General features: G+C 42.9%; 3 protein-coding genes across 3 annotated transcripts in view; 2 read left to right on the top strand and 1 right to left on the bottom strand.

Annotated features, from left to right (window-relative positions):
- The first annotated feature begins 2,545 nt into the window (after positions 1–2,545).
- Positions 2,546–3,859, top strand: ATP5MK (ATP synthase membrane subunit k). The gene is made up of 3 exons (XM_057421026.1): positions 2,546–2,696; positions 2,784–2,879; positions 3,783–3,859. The coding sequence occupies exons 1-2, from the start codon at positions 2,610–2,612 to the stop codon at positions 2,874–2,876; spliced, it is 180 nt and encodes a 59-aa protein (XP_057277009.1). The 5' UTR covers positions 2,546–2,609; the 3' UTR covers positions 2,877–2,879; positions 3,783–3,859.
- Positions 3,860–6,059: 2,200 nt separating this feature from the next.
- TAF5 (TATA-box binding protein associated factor 5) lies at positions 6,060–16,617 on the bottom strand. Its single transcript, XM_057421017.1, has 11 exons — positions 16,071–16,617; positions 14,597–14,837; positions 13,294–13,609; positions 12,483–12,646; positions 11,889–12,024; positions 11,228–11,348; positions 10,182–10,311; positions 8,942–9,106; positions 7,903–8,080; positions 7,573–7,750; positions 6,060–7,004 (listed from the first exon to the last, which is right to left on the bottom strand). Exons 1-11 carry the CDS (start codon positions 16,582–16,584, stop codon positions 6,787–6,789), a joined length of 2,361 nt encoding a protein of 786 aa, XP_057277000.1. The 5' UTR covers positions 16,585–16,617; the 3' UTR covers positions 6,060–6,786.
- Positions 16,611–19,682, top strand: part of PCGF6 (polycomb group ring finger 6) — a 25,643-nt gene continuing 22,571 nt past the window's right edge. The window contains exons 1-3 of the mRNA XM_057420979.1: positions 16,611–16,732; positions 17,272–17,677; positions 19,208–19,307. Of these exons, the coding sequence (XP_057276962.1) occupies positions 16,611–16,732; positions 17,272–17,677; positions 19,208–19,307 (628 nt within the window). The remainder of the gene's footprint in view (positions 16,733–17,271; positions 17,678–19,207; positions 19,308–19,682) is intronic.

Below are 19,682 nucleotides of genomic sequence, written 5' to 3'. Positions count from 1 at the left end.
ATATGGAGAGAGCTATAGAGTAGCTCTATTACATACATATAACAGAATCACAGAATTGGAAAAAACCTTTAACATCATCAAATCCAACCTTTACCCCTGGAATGCCTAGACTCCACCATGTCACTAAAACAGATGTTCACCCTTACTACACTTCCATGAATAAACAACACCTCACTCACTAGGTCACGATCCACATGCTACGCATTACTTTTGTCAACAGCAACTCTGAAGAACCCTGCACTGAAACAGGACGTTGTCAGATTTAAAGCAGTCTCCCAGGCACAGAGACCTCATTTAAACGAGAAAGCACACGTAACACTGAAGCTCACGGAGGCACACTTCAGCAGAGGGCTCGCTAAGCCACAGAGACCCCTTCCGCCGCCGGTACCCGAGCCACGCCGCGCAGTGGGAGCGGGCAGGGCAGGGCTGGAGCTCTGCCCGCAGGGGCCTGGCCTCACCTCCGCGGCCGCCGCCGCTCCGTCCCCGCAGCGCCTCGCTGGCCGCCGCCGGCAAGCCGCGACTGAGAGCCACACGCGGCAGCACGGCCAGCCGCCGGAAGCAGTACCTAGGGCAGGAGGCAAAGGTCAGGCGGAAGCTGCGAACCACTCCTCAGCCAACCAGGAGGAGGGGGCGGAGACAACCCTCACACTGGGGAGAGGGCAGCCAATCAGCGCGGCTTGCGGTGGCTGCGCGCGGCGCTCTACGGCCGCCATTTTGTGGGAGGGCGCTGAGGAAGGGCAGAGCGCGGCGGCAGCGGTGGGACAGCGGCAGCGGCTGAGGTACGGCGAGGAGCCGTGGGGAGCGAGCCTGACTCCGCAGACACCTGCCCGTGCACCCCTCTTATAGGGCTGTGCCGCCGGGCGGGAGGGTGGCTCTCCGTGGCTGCGGGCTGCGCCCGTGCCCGTGCCCATGGGCCCCCACGGGCCCCCGCGACCTTCAGCCTCTGAGTCCCTTCCCCTGGCCTGAGGGAGCTGAGGGGAGGGAGCGCCCGGGTCGCGGCTGTCTGAGCCAGCGAGATGGGCCTGGCTGCTGTGCGGGGCTGCAGCGAGTGCGGCAGCCGGTGGCGCCCGGTGTCAGGGCAGCAAGGGGGAGCGGCCCGGGAATGGCAAGGGCACCGGCCTGTTCTGATAAAGAAAAGCTGTATAGTAGTGTTTGGGCTCTGAGCCGGCCTCGGAAAGACGCAGTGACTCCAGGGTTTTCTGTCGGTCAGGCGTAAGAAAAGGTGACCTTGACTTTCCAAGTCACATACGGCTAATACTTACGGAGTTTGTTTCATTGAGATTTTTAGCTGTTAGTCCACTTGCAGGCATGCTTACCTGATTATGCACCAGAGATACATTACTGGATTGGGTTTGCTTAAGAGCTATGTTAATTAGCATAGTACCTGCTGTAGCAATGTCTTGTGTCCCTCTTCTGCGATACCAGTGGCTAGAGCATCTGCCTGGTTTGATTGGCAACCATATGATATGTGTGCTTGTTTTGGGGTGCATTACAAAACAATATGTTTGTCCTAAACATCAATCCCTCTTAAACGTAAGAAAAATGTATCTTTAAACATTAAAAAGAAAATCACTTTTATTCTAAGTCTGACAAACACTGGAACAGTTTTCCCGGGGAGTTGTGAAGTCTCCATCTGTGAAGGTATTAAAGACCTGACTGGATGCGTTCCCCTGATTTGGGCAGGTTGGGGTTGGACTGTGCCATCTCTGCAGTGCCAACCTGAACCATTTGGTGAATCTGGAAGTACGCTACTGTAGCCACACCATGCTTTTATGTTACTGAACATCTTAGATGTGAAACTTTAGTCCAGACACAGACAAAATATAAGTGTGCCCTCATGTACTTAGTGTTTTTGTTGTCCTGTGAAAGCACTTCTGAGGCTGGCTCTAATAACTTGCTGATCTAGCTGAAAAATAACTGGAGAGGAAAAAAAAGTATATTTTTATCTAGATCTGTGAACACTAGGGTTAGAAAGTAAGATGCAATAGAGATATACAGCTGAGAGCAACAACATTACATTACCAACACTTGCACTTTAATATGGTATGGATGTTGTAAAGCATCATTTTGAATAACAAAACAGAGTAGTGGTCTACTCTGAATGTTGTCACTGAGTTTTTGAGTATCTCATTGAGCTGTTTCTTAGCTGAACCAGTGAAGATTCATCTTAATTGGGTACTGCGGATTCATGAACAATTGGTAGAAACTTGCCTGTGATGAATGGTTGTGTTGGCAGGACTGGCAGGACTTTTCTTCACAAGTATTCTGAGGATTTTTCCCTTTTAGAGTCATCATCCTGATGTTTATTGGGTTTTATGCTTAAACCCATTTGAATGAACTCTGAAAATCATAAATGTTCTTCCTTTCAGAACCCCTCATTTATTTATCAGCTCTTCTGTAACCTGTTTTGTACCTTAAGATACAGTGCTCTGAAGGTGCCTGTTCCATGTGTGTATTCACTGTCTGTTGAATGTCCTGAAAGCAGATTTAATAGCTGACAGTGGCATTCCTAAATTCAGTGTCAAGGTTAGTTTGATTTTTCTGTTGATCCTGTCCAACTGACTTTCAGTTCATTAACTGTCCTGTATTGCTTGTTAGGACAAGCAGCCATGGCTGGCCATGACTCGGGATCTCAACACCAGTTCACTGGATTTGCGAAGTACTTCAATTCCTACACCATCACAGGCAGGAGGAATGTATGTGTTACGTATATTAACTGCTGTAGTCTAGGATGATGGTGTTTTCTGGATATTAGACTGAAACTAAACTTTTATCTTTTCCAGTATGTAATAGCAACATACACGGGCATTGCACTGATCGTCTTGTATTTCAAGCTTAGACCCAAAAACAAAACTCCTGCTGTGGCAGATAAGTAAATGGTAAGTGTGTTCCAGGACCAAAATGTTTCAGCACAAGGCCAAGAAGAAACAGTTACAAGGGACATGTTGCTAACAATCCAGTGTGGTTACAGAGAGAGAAACACAGGCATGTGAACTTTGTATTTATAATTTTAAACCTTAAGTAAACCATAGCATCAGTTTATTTGGGGCATTCTGAATTAAGTAGGTTGTTAAAGGGGGATGTAGTCAATATAGGGTACCAGTATTCTTTTTGTTTTGACATGGTGAATGGGACTACAGACCGCGTGCAGGGATGAAGGGTAATCAAGGAAGGAGGAATGGAAGGGTTTGCAGTTAGGCATATCAGGCTTTGCCTACAACTATTGGGTGCCTGTGGTCTGACCTTTTGCTGTAAAATAGGAATAACTGTAATAGGAAAAATGACTGCTACTGCTGAACCCAGGACACTGTTGCTTTGTATGTTATTGAAATAATAAAATAGGAGTTGAGGACTTGGTCGTATTAGAGAATTCCAAGCAGAGGTTAATGCAGTCTGTTAAACCTTTTGAACAGAATAGAGGAGCACCATGCAATGGAGCTATATATATTGCACACCTGACTGTGCAAGGCCTGTATAGAAGCGATTGCTCTTGTATAGCAACAACCAAGTGTTACAAAATTGTAGAGTTGCTTTCAAATACAAATTTCCACTGAAATGACATTTCGAAAAAAACTATGGGCTGTCCTCATAGTCTGCAAAAAGGGGTAGGAAACAATAAGCTTGAGCATCATTGTGTGTTATAAAGGGACCTCGGTTGTTCCTGTGGATGCTGGAATTTGCCTGCTTGTAACTAAAATTGTTTGGGCTTGGGGAGAGGGGGGGCTCAGTTACTAGTACCACTGTGCAAGACTTGCTATGTTTGATCTCTCTTCTCTTGGCAGGTTGCTGGCATGTCTGAACCTCCAATCTGTATCAGTGTAATGCAAGCTGTTGTGGCTAATAAAATTGAAATGATTACTTGTTTTATTTGAAATATGAAATGGTGCAAAAAAATAACAAATGTGAACTTCTTGTTTTTCCTCTGTCAAAAAATGGCTATTTATAGCAGAGATGGAGTAACTGATCCTTGTAATTACAATCTTAACTAAACTCTTCTGTTGTTACAATACATCCTAAAGTGTTCTGAGCACCTGGAAATAACCTGGGAAAGACCATAATGCTGGCATAGAGCTTACAGTTGGTGAAAGCATCTCCACACTTCCATGTCTCAGTGGGTAATGGTGGGCTCACATGGTTTGCATTTACCTGTTTGCTCCTATTTTTTTGTACTCCAGGCTAGTAGCTTACATGGAAATCATGACTTCTTCACAATTATTAATGCAGTACAGATGACAACTTCTGTCTCAGTTGTCCATATTTTGCATAGGTCCTGTTTGGTTATCATGCAAAACCTCCCACATTAGACTGATAAATGATGGTATTTGATTTACTTGCCTTTTAGAGATAACTGCCAGAAAGAAAATGGCTTACTTTGATGATGTTAAGCTCTTGTAACCCTGCATGTTTGTAAACAGTCACTGAAGTAGTTCAGTTTTTCTTGGACATAGACTCTTAATAAACGGGGTGCTCCTACCACAGTTAAATATATGCAGTCCCCTCCCAGCCCAACACTAAAACTATTTGTTGCATTATCCAGTGTCTTTCTGTAGCTCAGAACACAGAACCTGCCTTAGATGTCCCCTCAGTGCTGATGTATAAATGTGATTATAGTGCACCACATTTTTCAGATAGGAGCCAGCAGCAGGGTTGACACTGGGACTGCTGGTGCTAAAGAATGCAACTATACTCCCAAACTGAGGGCAGGAAGAGGTAGGCATGGTTGCTTGATAAAAAGGAGAGAGAAATTACAGGTCTCTGTGCTCTCTCACTCTAGTTTATGTATTTTTTTAAGCCATGTGTAGATTCTGGGCTTTCTGATTAAATGTAGTCATCTTCCTCTCCTGTGAGTTTTGTTTTAATAAATGGCCTTTGCTGTATGCAACCTTCCAGCTGAATACTGGTTGTTGTAACAATGTAATAGATCCAGTTAGCTACAACCTATCATCTACCCTCAGGTGATTTACCTGAAACACCTTGTCATCACCTGCTTCTGAATTACTTTGTTTCTCTTAGCAGAGTGCTCACAGATAAAAGCACTGCTCTTGCTTCCATTGCAGCCAAGAAGAAAATACTTTCTTGTAACATAAGAGACACAAACTGTGGTTTTAGTATTTATTATAGTATCAAAAGTATAAAACTGTACAAAATATAAAGGCAGAATATGGCAGTGTTGTTTTTAAGCTGTCAAAATTACATGCTTTGTTTTAGGTAACTTGATTCACCACAGTTGTACTTAAGTCCAACTGGTCATATCGAGAGCTTGGAAATTTTGTGGGGTACCATTACACACACAAAAAAAGAGAGCATAATATTTTGATTTAACATCTTTTTCTTTTAAAAAAAAAAAAACATTTCCAGGTGAGCTTCCTATTCAATTTTCCACCCTTTGCTTTGATGTGTAATGTATAATACACATTACAATACTCCAAGACTTGGAGTCAGAGAAAGGATGAAAAGGGAGGTAGTTCTCCACTTACTCTACCTAGGAAATGTCAAGTCTTGTTTTTATTTTCATTAGAGAGCCAGCAGGTTGTTCAAGTGGCACAGCCCTTACTGGAAAGTACTGAGGAACACAAAATGGGTTTCCCTCTATACAGGTTCTAAGAGAGATAAAAAACCCAACAAAACAAGCCTATAATCCCAGCAGACTATGGGCCTGTCTTTTGGTGGTGGTGGGTTTTGCTCAAAGACAAGAAGTATACTTCCCAATGTCTTGGACGTTTTAATCTTTCTTAGCAAAAAAGCACTGAGCTTTACTGGTTGTCCAGGAAGCCTTCCTGGGTTACAGTTTTTGTGGGTGGAAATTGTCACTGCAACAGATGAGCTGGCCTTTCAAAAAACAAACTGATAATACACTTCGGTCTGATTAATCCTTTTACTCTGCAATGTTTTGACTTCTTGGCTAGTTTTGCCTTTTGCAATATTAAACCTTACGCAGAAATGATAAAGGTTATTAAAGTTCTTTTAGATCCAATACAATGGAAAAGGGTTTAAGTCAACTTTTTGAATAATGGGTATTTCAGTTATGCCTCAGTCGTGTCCCCCCTCCTTTTTCAGACAATAAAGTATGAAGGTAAATTAAGTTCACATTGCACTTCTGGTTGCTTGTCACACAGCACTGGCTACCTCTAAGAACAGAATAACAAAGTCTGTGTTTCTCGTAACTCAAAAGAGTACAGGAGTTTGAAATCCTCTCAGGACTTAGTACTCAGATGCACAAACCCCATATGCGTCATTTTACAGCAGTCCCCCACAGGACTCTGCCTGCAGGACCTACTCTTCCAATGCCCTGTTTGTTGCTAGGATACTCTCACCATACCTGCTGCCCAGCCCAGGCTCTAGCGAATTAAACTACATTCTTCGTTCCTGAAACTGAACAGTTTTCTCTTGTGTTTGAGATAGATTAAACATCTGCTAACCATAAATTAAGTGCTTTAAAAAAATCATTTGAGAACAGATAATAAGGCTGTTAAATTTCCCCAAGTTTCAGCAGAGCTCAATATCATCTCCAAGATGAGACAGCTATTTTCATATACATGTATATATATTTTTTTTTCAAAAGCACCACAAACAATTCCTTCTTTTACAGCCACGATGTCTTGTCAATCTTCAGCATTTTCAAGGTGTAGATAAATATGAAATAGCAGAACTGAGAGATGCTGTTTGCATTAGTTCATATAGTTTTGTTCCTAGTGGAATTCACCTGTACAAGACATTCCTCCTTATCTCACATCCTGAGGTCATGAATGCAGTGACTTGGCACAGTCAGTCTTGCAGGTTTCAGATTCACTGTGAACTGTAGGCTCCTGCAGCCAGCAGCAAGTTTCTGCGTGTAAAATGGAGGTGTACAACCGGGGTTGATTTGGTCATGTATGTACCTAGTAACAAGTCCTGTGAGTTTTCAGGCAAGTTTATATGTCCAGTAGCTGTAGTAAAGTCATCGGTTTCTAAATCTTCAAATGCCTTCACAGCATCCCACAGGCGAACTGTGTTATCCATTGAACCTAAAAACAAAAATGAGCAATACTTTGAAGCCTATTAATAAACAAGATATACAAAAAAAGTTAGTGGGGAGCAAGTTAACAAAAATTAAAGCTCAAAAAGCAGGTTTTCTCATAACTGTAGGCTTATGCCCTCATCCTGCAAGGAAACAGACTTTCACAAGCGTCTAACACATAAAAGTTACCAGGATTTCAGCTTTTCTGTAATCTCACCTGAGTGTCCTGGGGTTAAAGCACAAAGAACTTCTCTCTCAAAACACCTGGGTTTGGATTAGATAACCTAGCACTGAAAAAGCAGGACCCTCCTGTGTGCTAGATGCCAATTTCAGCAGATCTTTGATTCTAAGTCACATAATAACAGTTTGATATAGGGAAAACAGCAGAATTTTGCAGGGGCCATATTTCACAGTGCAGTGAAGAACTTGCCTTGTACCAGCAGTTTTAAGTTGCTGGTTTTGCTAAGCAAGTGATTCTACTTTGTCTTTCACAATTTAAGCAGCCAATTCTTCAGATGTATGGAACACAATGTATGGAACACAACAGAAACTTCACTGTTTCCAGTGAATTTTACCTGATGCTAAAATCTCTCCATCTCTACTGAATCTGAGGGCATAGACAGTGTCGGTGTGCCCTTTCAATTCTCCAACCATCAAGCCGTGTCCAATATCCCACAGCAGAACTCTTCCATCTGTTGCTCCAGTAGCCAGGAATCGTCCATTAGGAGAAAATGCCAGTGAATGAATTGGTCCCTAAAACAGACATTTGAGAGGGAACAACAAGCAAGCCAATTAAATCTACCCACATTCAGTCAGTCAAGCCACAGGCATTCTGAACGCTACTCTTCAGAATCTTACCACAGAAATAAAACCACTTTCACACTGCAAGTGATAACACCCTTTACCTTATGTCCAGTGAATATTCTGACACAATTCCCACTCAAAACATCCCAGAGCCGTATAGTTCTGTCTGCTGAGCCTGTGGCAACATAATTGGAGTTTGGATGGAATCGGGTACACGTCACATCAGCAAGATGACCAGCAAATATTCGTAAAGGCTGGTAGTGATCTGTTGCCCACAGACTGAAAAGAAAAGCTTTTATTAGTAAGAACCCTGATGAAGTTCAGTATCTGCACCTCTTAGAGCGGGTCCAGAGGAGAGCCAGAAAAATCATCAGAGGGATGGAACATCTCTCCTTTGAAGACAGGCTGAGAGAGTTGGGATTGTTCAGCCTGGAGAAGAGAAGGCTCTGGGGAGACCTCATAGCAGCCTTTCAGTACTTAAAGGAGGCTTATAAAACTGATGGGGACAAACTTTTATCAGGGCCTGTTGCAATAAGACATGAAGTAATGGTTTTAAACTAAAAAAGACTTAGAATAGATATAAGGAGGAAATTTTCACCACTCTCATTGTAAAACACTGGAACAGATCGCCCAGAGAAGTGGTAGATGACCCTTAAAACATTCAACAGGGCTCTGAGCAGCCTGGTCTAGTTGAAGATGGACCTGCCCATTGAAGGAGGTTGGACTAAAAGACCTTTACAGGTTCCTTCCAACCCAAACCATTGAGGAATAAAAAGAAGTGGTTTCTTACTGTTCAGTTTATTGAATTAGCATGATCTGTTTTGGAAAAGTGTGCTTTTCCAAAGCATACTTCTCTAAAGGGAGAAATTAAGAATATTCTGTCAAGTTGTTAAACAAACCAGAAGAGAATACTTCTAATCAGATAGTAACACAAGAGAAATACCATCTCTTTAGTTGTCAGATAACCTGATGCATGTTGAAAAAACAACCTACATTAAAAAATTTGTTCAGTATTTTAACTGACATGAAATAAAATGTATTTCCAGTATTAGGGCAGGCTGGATTATATCAAGTAATCACTTTCAGGGTTAATTCGCCCCAAACCAACCCAGACAAGTAAAAACCCATCCATCTTCTTACCGAGCCACTCTGTCATGTCCCCCCGACACGAAGTAATAACCGTAAGGAGAGAATTGCGTATCCCATACTGGGTAGTTGTGTCCTTTATATCCCACCAAACATGTGAATGTTTGAAGACTCCATAATCTGACAGTGCCATCCTCAGAACAGGACAAGAGATAGTTCCTGTCACAGGAGAAAGTATAGCATATTACATATCAGACTTGCACACAGACTGTATAATCTTTGCAAGAATGTTGTGAGATGTCTATGTCCCCTGAGCAGCATCTGTTTAGCATATCACATATAAATCAGCATTTTGATGGGGTAAGCAACAGTAACTGATTCAAGAATCCTGTCCTAGGTCCTTATGCAAAAAAGAGATACAATTGGATGTTGACCACTAATTTTGATTACACAGTAACGGTTATGGGCAAAAAAAACAAACCAAAAAACCCACACAAATAGGCAAACAAATAAAACCCCAGCACACAGAGCTGTTCTTTACTCAGGAATGCCAGGTATATGAAAAAAAATAACTAGTAAACTGCTATGCTATGTTACTGAAAAAAAACTAAAATCTTTTAATGTCACTCCAAACAAAATTTCAGAAATCTCTCAAAGAAAATTCATATAATGCTCACATTCCCAATTCCAGATTCTATATTTACATTCCACACAAAGTTCACTTCTCAGCTGTGTTTCTGTGATGGGTGTTTCCTGACTAGACACATGCAAAAGCAAAAGTTTAGACATTTAAAACTTCCTTTCTACTGTCCAGACATTCATAATGACATAATAGTTTTAAATCTATTCTTTTAAAGATACCATTCAATAAATTTTGAAAATTACGTCTCAGTAGAATATGAGAAACTGGAAGAAGTGCAACGATGGTACTCAGTCTGGTTTTATGTTTTGCAATACTGCAAGTGAAATCACTGATGTAGTTGCTCTTCTCTACAATTCAGTTAGTTCAAGCCCAACTTAAACAGTTTGCAAAAAAGATGGTCTATTTTGCCATCAAAGTCCTAAACCTCAAAAAAGGTGCTGGCACCCTCAGCTCCAGTTGATTTCAGCAATAGCTGACAGTGCCCAATACCTGAGCATAATGAACACTTACACTCAGAGTTTCTTACAAGCTGCATAAACAAGAATTGCTTTAACTATCTGGAGAAAGCCACATGAAGAACATGTTTGCATTCAGTATCATACAATTAAAACTCAAGATTAGCAAATTAATTAGCTCGTAAACTCCTTTTACCTATCAGGACTGAAGCTGGTGCCATAGACAGGTCCACTGTGACCATATAAAATCTTCAATTCACTTGCTGTTTTCTCATCCATGATCCTCTCCAAGACATCGTCTGATTCTTTGTCGATGAGACTAAGGTCTGCAATATAACAAAGTTCATGTATCATAGTAACTGTCAGGAGTTCAAAGATAAATGCCATGAACAGAAAACAAATAATATTCTCTCTAAAAGTACTTGGGAATTGGCAAGTTTGAAATATGCAATGGCACTTGGAAGATTTTTTACCATTGTAAAAGGTGAAAATTACATAATAATCACTCTTCCTTAAGTCTTAACTGAGCTAAAATAAATTAATCCTGACATGTTATTTTTCATAAATACATTGTTCAGCCTCCAAACACAATAACATCTTCTTTATAGAGATGCCAATTTTTCATGCCTTTCCCCAGGAAGTTAATATGCCACAGCATTCTTTACAGACATGTTTTGACAGCTGCACGCTACACACAAAGTAACTTTCAGTCTGTGAGGCTACTATTTCCTGAACATCATGACCACATCTCAGGTAAACATCTCAAGGTTAAGAAGTGTCTGTGTGGTATCTAGCTTCAACCACAACATATTGTTACATAAACAGCAGAATTAAAGCAGCCTGAATTTGTGTGGGTTTTGAGCTACAGGACATTCTCCTCCATCCTTCTCAGAGTTCTCTCTTATAATTTCCTCCAGAGTACCTCTAGTCTCTCCCCTAGATCACCCTACTACACCCTGTAGTTATCATCCAGTTCAGAAGCAAGATGGCTGGTTCCAAACTGTATGCACTGACCACCTCACACCAGGTGTACACAACCAGACTTCACATTCCTTTACAAATGTTTCTAATGGTAGTATATAAGATGTGATCCAATATACCTGTGCACATACAGTTTCTTCAAAGTCAAAGCATCTAACTGCTGAAGACAACTCTCCTGACATAGATATCTTTCTCTGTTTGTGCAAAAAACAGCTGTCACAAGTAATGCGTTCTCATATTCAGTGTTATGGTCTGTCTTACCTGCTGCTGTTTTCACGCTACGTAGCTTTTTTGGAGTCACAGACCACACTCTGACAGTAGAATCAGCAAAGCCTCCTACAATCATGCTAGAGTCATCTGTAATATCCACTGCAGTCAGACCCTAAACACAAAATATCCATTTATATTGTTTGTATATTTCATGATGAATTTCAAATATTACAAAATCCTAAGTCCTAGTAAGAAAATTAACCTTACTTATTTACAAAAAATAAAAGGGGACTATTTTAGGATCGACATAAACATGTAAATTCTTGTGCCATTAAAAATAAAACTGAATGAAGCATGTATGAATGAAGCATATATGAACTGTACGAATGAAGCAGAGCTAACAGCAACAAAACAGTGCTATTATCCAGCATTCTGGTGCAAAACATCTTCTGCATGCTGCAGAATACACTCAGGGCCCACAGGAAAAACAAAAGCAGGTAAAATCAGAGCAAAACCAAGGAACATGGAAATTATATAGTTTAAGGAACCTCTAAAGAGACTTGTTAAAGTTTTGGAACATCAACTTTACAACACTTATTCCAAATACTCCAACAACCCTTGCCAAGGATGCCAAGTCTTCTTTCTTTGTTAAGAGTGGTATCTATAATTTTTATTCCCTTTTCCCAATTACCCAAACTCTTCTTTTACCAACCTGGTAAGCATTAAGGAATGTGTAGAAACAGATGGAGGGCAGACACTCTGGGCCAAGACGCACACGCCGTGCAGCTTCCTTCATGTTCATGACTTTATCTAGCTTGTCAGAGTCTTTCAGTTCAGGTAGAGGAATTCTACAAGCACACATTTTTACAAACTAAAAGCACCTTCCATATCATTAATCAAAACACAGAAAGCAAAACCCTTGCATGCAACCCTACACCTCAATATTCAAATACAAAACAAGAATTAGAATAAATGAAAGACCACGTAGATTAACTGATCAGAGAAAGAGCCGTTAGCTTTAAGACTTTCAAAAAGACAGTGGAACAAGATAAACAATTGAGTATGACCTGAAAAGATAAGTGGATAGCAGAGTAAAGTATTATCAAGGGAAATTCAGATTGCCTTGAAGAGTAAAGACAGAGGGTTATATGCTAAGCTTTCCATTACCTCCCTTAGAAGTCTTACAGCTAAAGCTGTGTAGGGCTGAAATGGCCAAATGCTAAAAATGTCATGTGAACAGCGATGTAGGTTTGGCATGACATGACTGGATTTAACAGGACTTCTCTACACATCATTCCCTTGGTACCTGTTTTGGGGAGGAGCATTAGGGTCCTGTTTTTTACTTTTTGACCCTACACTGTCTTTTTTTGGTTTTTTCTTCTTTGGCTTTCCCTCCTCATTTTCTCCTTCTTCATCTTCATCATCCAAAGGCACATCAAACTCTGGTTCCTTCAATAAGCCAAAGAAAACCTGGAAGCCAATAAAACATACGACACAAAACAGTAATTGATTTTCTTACTGAGAACTACTTTTTTTTTTTTTTTAATGGAAAGTTTTCAATGTAATAGTCCAAGCACTTTAGAAGTGCTATGTTTAATATTAGTGTGTACATTACAGGTTAGTCCATAACAAATGTAGTACACATTCTGTTGTTTTACTCAGTGACTGATCTGGGTATCTGTAAATTCTCCCACCATCTCTTCACGCTTCCTTACAGCATAATCCCTAGTTTACATAATTTATGTATATAGTACTGTAGTACTATGCTCTCAAGATCTACACAAACATACCCTGTAGTAACAACCGACAGTAAGAATTACATCTGTTGTACAAGAGGAAGCCAAACAGTCAGGTATCCATTTTAAAACCACAGAGTAATTTATGAGTTAGTTCAAGTTTAGTTCAGTGGGCTGAATACAACATTGTCTCTCACAAGGGTTTAACAGTTTCTTCTAAGGTGACACATCTTGTTGATACTGCCAACAAGTATCTGTACAGTTCTCTTCCTTCCGTTCATGCTGTTTTTAAGATCTCAAATGACAGTTATCAGTCTGTACTATGGTAAAAACCAGGGAGAATTGTTCAATTATAAAAGTGCAACAATCTCTGCCTCCTACCTTTGCTTTATTAGCCTCTCGTTTTGCCTCCCCAGCCAAGCTTCCAACCATAGCATCTATCTGTTGTTTACTGCGAGGCATTCCATCAAAGATATCAATGTAAAGATGCTCCTGAACAATGTTCCAGATCTGATTGTTCTGCTTTTCCTGAAGATGCCTCTTCAAGAGTTGGTAAGAGTCACGGGAAATTCGCAGCACAAACTTGCTTGTTCGGAAATCCAGCATGGTCTCATTACCTTTCATATGTTCTTTTTTCGTTAAACTGGATAACACACGCAGGTCATCCTGGTAATAGCACTCCTGATCCCCATGAAATCTATAGAAACAATTTAAGATTTATTTCAGAAACATTATCTCCTAAGTGCACACTTCCTTAGATTACTTTAACATGAAACATGTATGTAAGGACCTTTTGGAAGGTACTGACTACAAGAGATTATTTTCTGCCAAAATAAATTGCATCCTGGGGAAGATAAACGAGTGATTTACTGTATACAGTAAGAGCATTTCAACAGTTAAAAAGCAAGATGAAGAAATCACACAAATGGAACCTTACAATTTCATATGTCCAAAGAGTTCTCACCTGAAGTAAACAGTTACACTGACATGTTTATTTAGAGAAATGAAACCTTAATTTGTGCCATCATAAAATACAGGTAACTTTTTATTATGCAAGACTACTTGAATGTATTTATATCTGATTCATTATATGAATATGCACATTTTACAGTGTATGTTTTTCTCACTCTCCACTTGTTATAGCTAACATATGCCTAGAGTTTTCCATTTTTACTCAAACCATGTTATAAAATAGTTGTGGCAATGAACATCTTAACTATTTACAGCACCATTTTTGCTGACCATATTGAAGAGAGACAAAGTTATCAATTCGGATTGAAATATTTCAGAATTGGTCTGAATCCAGACAACAAATTCCATTTTCTTCTCAAGTGATAAAGAAGTGAGCCACAGTAAAAGCAAAAAAAAATTGTAGATTAGCCACAATTCCTTTAATCTCACTTGAAGAATTTTAATATACATGTTATGACATTAGCAATACGCATAGCGTACATTACTTTGGCATCTCAGTAAAATTTTCCAGTGCTAAAAAAATGATCCCATACTCTTTCCCTAAAGAAGTATCTCTTCATTGATACTTTTTGCAGCACAGAGCTCATCAGTTCACCATACAGATGGTTCAAAGTATGCCCATGTACAGTTCAAAAGCATGATCTGAGACAGAAGACTGGAAAAGGATTTAAGAACAGTTAGTATAATCCATGGTACTGTTACTTCAGATTACCTTTCAAAAAAAGATTTTGCTTCACTCTCATGCTGATTGTAGACCAATTCCAAGTACATGTGCACAAAGAGAGGATAAAACAGCTGAGACAATTCCGCTCGATGACAGTCCAGAGAACACTCAATGAAGTGTTTTAATCCACTGTAGTATTCCTCATACTGAGTCGGGTCTCCCTGTTGATTGTAGGCAGACAATACTGCACTCACATCTGGCTGATCTTCCACAACAACACTTCCTCCAACTGCAAAAGCATTAACATAAACAAGAGCTTGTAAAATAGCCTGAAAGAGCTAGCATGTATACAGTGGCTAACAACTCCACTTGTAAGCAGAGCAAAACATGACACTAAGTCTTGTGCTTGTTCAGCACTAAGTTTAAACAATACAAGTGAGAGGATGCTAGCACAGTCCAGCAGCCAAATCTCCCAGCACCTTCGTGCTCTCCCTGCCAACAGTTGCCTATAAGGTATTATAGTGTCTTACCCAATTAAAATCGTAAGCGTAAAGGAAGAAGCCACTAACACCACCAAAAAGGCTATAAAATCTGAAATGAGGAGTGGGATCTTTCTAAGGCTGTAAGATATACCCACTGTAACTATTCTGCTTCCAGTAAACAAGGAAATTAAGTTAATTGCGTGAATAATTCACCAAGCACACAACCATTATAGTACAGTGACTATCACTTGATAATGCTCCGAGAGCTCTGTTCTCCACAGAAGTCATTAAACATTTTCACTGTTTTGTCTTCTACACAAAAACAACCTTATCAGGTGATAGTAGGAACAAGCTGACTTTATAGGATACATTCACTGGAATTTGGACATAACAGTTTCTGAAATTTCATTATACTATTCTGTAAATGTGCCACACAGCATACCTTGATTAAAAATACTTAAGACTCCAACTATCCAAAAGACATCTCAAGTACCCACCGACTCAATCCAAAAATGTCTAAAGCCTCCTCTCCAAGTAGTCTATGACACTTTCTTCAAATCATATTCTGTACACCAGGTCTCTGTTCCCACCCCTGCAGCCACATTAGACCATCACATCTAAGTACATAGGAAACCTTCAGCTGCCTGCTGAAGATGGGATCCCCCCTCGATATAGGGCACAAAGACAAGGAGAAGCACCTCTCACTTTGGCAGTGCTCCTTGCAAATACGACAGATAACCCAGTCCTTGGTCCCTTGTTTCAGTGGGGCGTCCACAGAAGCCCCTGATCTCTTCCCGAGTCGTATGGGGAAATGATACACCCGGGGTCCCCCCAGAAAGCTGGGACAGTCTCGCTTCCCACCCAAGTGAAGGCCACCCGAAGGGAAGCACGACCTGACACTGACCCCCGTGCCCCAGCATCACGGCCAGCCTCCAAAGCTGCGAGAGACACAAAGGCCCCCGAGTCCCTGGAGGTCCGGCAGTGGGTGCGGCCCCCATACGCAGCAGCGACCCTACAGTGCCTTCAGGAGCCCCACCCACCTTTCCCTGGCGGAACGGCGGCAACCGTTGCCACCGCGGGGCTGGAGGACGCGACAGTGGCGACATTGCCTCCTGTCGCGGCAGCGGCGCTAACCCGGCTGAGCAGCGCCTCTCCGCCGATGGAATCCGCATCGCCACCCGGGACTCCCTGAAGCCCGGCGCCAGTGGGGCTGAGGACTGCGGAACCGAGGTCATCGCCGAGTAGGCGCGCTTCGCGGCGCAAGATCTCCTCGGACTCGCGGAGGTTGCTACGCCGCAGGAACTGCAGCACAGCCACGAGCGTCTGCCGGTCCAGTGCCGCCGGGGAGGCAGCCGGGCCCGGTGCGGCGGGCTTCGGGGGCGCCGCATCCCCACCGCTCCCCGCCGCCTCTCCTTCCGCCGCCGCGGCCGGGGGAGCGACGGGAACGGCGGCGGCGGCAACTGGAGGAGCACTGGGGGGTTGCGGCGGCGTCCCCGCCTCAGGATCCGGCTTTACCGCCGTCACCTCCGCCGGCTCCTCATGCAGGGCCGCCATCTTGCATCGCCCTCCATTCCCCAGTAATGGGCTGCCGCCGCCAGGCGCGGATGCTTTTGCGACAGTCAGGGCAAAGGATGAGTATTGCTGCCACTGCCTACCTAGGCGCTGGCGACTTCATTTTGCGATCTGCCAGGAGCGCTTTAGGGTAGCAGAGGTGGCGCGAATGCGGAGGAGTGTTTGAGAGGCGGCTGTTGCGCTGTAGGTGTTTTAGCACTAAGTAAGTGTTCCTTCGGATAGTGACTGTGCGGATGGGTACTGTGAAGTTCAGTGCCGCTCCTGGTGTACATACGCGGGAAACCGCGTTCAGAAATTGATTGTTTCGGCGTTAGTAGGCCACTTCTTAGAGTGAACAAAGGATGGCCTCTGGACTGTGTGCCCTTACTGGACTTACTCCGAATTAAACTGGTTACGGCTAGGTCAGTTGGTTTTTCAGGTATTTCTAATATTGCTGCTTCTTTCATTGGTAAATACAGATTTGTGATATTACAGAATAAAAACTTCCTTTTGAATGGAACTCGTATCTCATGATTGACGCACTTTTGTGATAAATTAAGCATTTGTCTGCGCTTCATTATTAGTCGAAGGAGCGTCGAGTGTAAAAACAAAAAGACTGAGAAAAGCTGTAAAAACTACAAGCCTCGGCGCATGCGCAGCTGCGGAGTCCTGTGCCTGCTCTAACTATAGTTCCCGGCGTGCCCCGCGCCGCAGGAGGCCTGTGGTGAGAGCTGCGCTCTGCTGTCCCCCGCCGGCGGCCGGCAGACGGTCCCGCGTCTGCTCCGGTCCCCGCCCCTCACCCCGAGCCGTGGACATGGAGGTGGACGTCGGCTCCGTGGTCTTGGGGCTGTCGGGCGGGGATGGAGCAGGCGCGGGCCCGGCCGATGAGGATCAGGAGATGGAAGGGGCTCCCAGCTGTTCGGGGGCGCACCCCGTCCCCTTCGAGTTCGAGCGGAGCCGCTCGGAGTTCAGCGCTGATGAGGACGACGAGGAAGACGACGACGAAGAGGAGATGGAGGAAGAAGAGCTCGAGGGGGACCCCGGGACTCGGTTCGGGACTGACGACGGGGACCTCGACTCGGACGACGACCGTGAGGTAAAAGCGGGGACGGGGGGGGCGGCGACGCACCGGCTGCCACCCGCGCAACGGCTGTATCGCGCGCCAGGCCCCGCTCCCGGCGTGCTCGGCCCCGCTCCGTTGGTGGGAGCGTGCGGCTCGGGGCTGCGGGCCGGGGGTGGGGGGTTTGTGTGCTACAATGTCCCACAATAGCGGCACGGCCGGGGCCTGTGGGGGGCCGGGGCGGCTGCGGCCAGGGCAGAGCGGGGCAGCGGACGGCCCTGAGGTGAGGGCAGCAGTGTGAGCGTGAGGAGGGCACGAGGCGCTCGGTAGCAAGCCCTGCCTGCGGTGGGAATGCTGCTGGGTGTGAAGCGCTGTGTCTTCAGGGAGGCCCCGCGTCTGCAGCAGCCCGCGGTTACCAACCGGGTCCTCTAAGCAGTGGATGTCAACTTAGATGTTTTAGAAAGTTGTAGGTGCGAATCTGGACCCGTGTCTAGGCAATGTAATCCATGTGGTGATAGGCTTTTTATTATTACCCGAGTTAATTTTATCTGTCTCATGTAAATGAAGCCCTTGCAAACTCTTGGCATAGCTTGACAGGGTGGTAGAGGGAATGTTCAGAGAAGGGCAGTGAGGCTGGTGAACGATCCGAGCACAAGTCTTATGAGGAGTGGCTGAAGGAACTTGGAGTGTTTAGTCCGGAGAAGACTCAAGGCGGACCTTATTGTTCAACAGCTACCTGAAAGGAGGTTATAGTGAGGTGGCGGTCAGTCTCTTCTCCCAAGAGGCATGTGATAGGACAAGAGATCATGGCCTCAAGCTGTGCCTGGGGAGGTTTAGGTTGGATATTAGGAAAAATTTCTTCATCAAAAGGGTGATCAGATATTGGAACAGGCTGCCCAGAGCAGTGGTGGAATCGCTGTCCCTGGAAGTGTTAAACACTTAAAAAAACTTCTGAAAAAGTAGATGGGGCTCTTAGTAACATGGTTTAGTGGTGGACTTGGCAGTCCCTGGGTAAAGGTTGGACTTGATCTTAAAGATCTTTTTCAACCTAGTTGTTTTATGATTCTATGAAAGAAAATATGGGCAAAGTGACTGGTGTCATTGAGGGAAAGAAAGCCCTTTACTCTGGCTTTGAGACTAGAGGAAACAATATAAAAATCTAACACATTACCTTTTTCAGGCAGATCTTGGATCATTGCTATAGAATAAATCTGTTCTTTTTTGAGAAAGTATACTTCCAACATGAAAATATATTATTATGTGCTACCAATATGCACTTAAAGCTTGCTGATCAGTTGATATTCTGTTAAATAGTTTATCCAAAATAACTTTTCCCAAAGGAATCATTTATCGTTTGCTTTTTAGGTATGATTAATGAGACCCATTTGATTGCCATTCACAGAAATGTCAATTCAGAAAACTAGGTGAAAGTCTTTAGAAAAGGCCTGTGTATGAGGATTGATTGATGTCTTAGGAAAATCAGGATTTTTTGCCTGATTTAAGGCTGTGGAAATTTCATGGCTTAGCGTGTGTATTGAAACTCTTACAAACTGTCTTTGTTTGTAGCGTATGATAAATCTCGCAGAGTTGACCCCTTACATCCTGTGTTCCATCTGCAAAGGTTACTTTATTGATGCTACAACCATTACAGAATGTCTGCACACCTGTAAGTATCGGTATTTTCATTCTGAGAGTTTAGCTACAAATTCAAACAATAATCAGCTGTTGAGATGTTCTGGCTTCACAAAGATAATTCTCTGTTTGCAGTGACATGTTGTTTGTTCAGTTCCTTAAGGAAAATACATTTGTGGATGTTTTAAGCATCAGAAAATCATGAAATCAATCAATCATGAAGTCAGTTTAGTTTCCCAGGTTAAGAGGGAAGAAGATGTAGGGAAAGATAAAGCCCAAATAAAACAAAAATAGAGCTACTTCTTTTTTTCTTTTTTTCTTTTTTCTTTTTTTTTTTTTTTTTACTATTTGGTTTTGAGTAGGCTCTAGGAATTTGAGTATATAACTGAGAAAAGGTTGAGTGGCTCTG

The sequence above is a fragment of the Pezoporus wallicus genome, unplaced genomic scaffold, assembly GCF_028554395.1.
Source record: "Pezoporus wallicus isolate ANWC-B61680 ecotype Strahan unplaced genomic scaffold, APGP_CSIRO_Pwel_v1 contig_3365, whole genome shotgun sequence".
Classification (NCBI taxonomy): domain Eukaryota; kingdom Metazoa; phylum Chordata; class Aves; order Psittaciformes; family Psittacidae; genus Pezoporus; species Pezoporus wallicus.
Note: the sequence above shows the minus strand (reverse complement) of the source record. Positions and strands in the feature narration are given on the sequence as shown.

Coding starts and splice junctions, on each gene's coding strand:
- ATP5MK (XM_057421026.1), top strand. CDS start 2,610: ATGGCTGGCCATGACTCGGGATCTCAACACCAGTTCACTGGATTTGCG. Junction 2,697..2,783: donor CCATCACAGGCAGGAGGAAT/GTATGTGTTACG, acceptor TATCTTTTCCAG/TATGTAATAGCAACATACAC.
- TAF5 (XM_057421017.1), bottom strand. CDS start 16,584: ATGGCGGCCCTGCATGAGGAGCCGGCGGAGGTGACGGCGGTAAAGCCG. Junction 13,610..14,596: donor GCAAAATCTTTTTTTGAAAG/GTAATCTGAAGT, acceptor TTGTTTCTATAG/ATTTCATGGGGATCAGGAGT. Junction 12,647..13,293: donor GAGAGGCTAATAAAGCAAAG/GTAGGAGGCAGA, acceptor ATTGGCTTCCAG/GTTTTCTTTGGCTTATTGAA.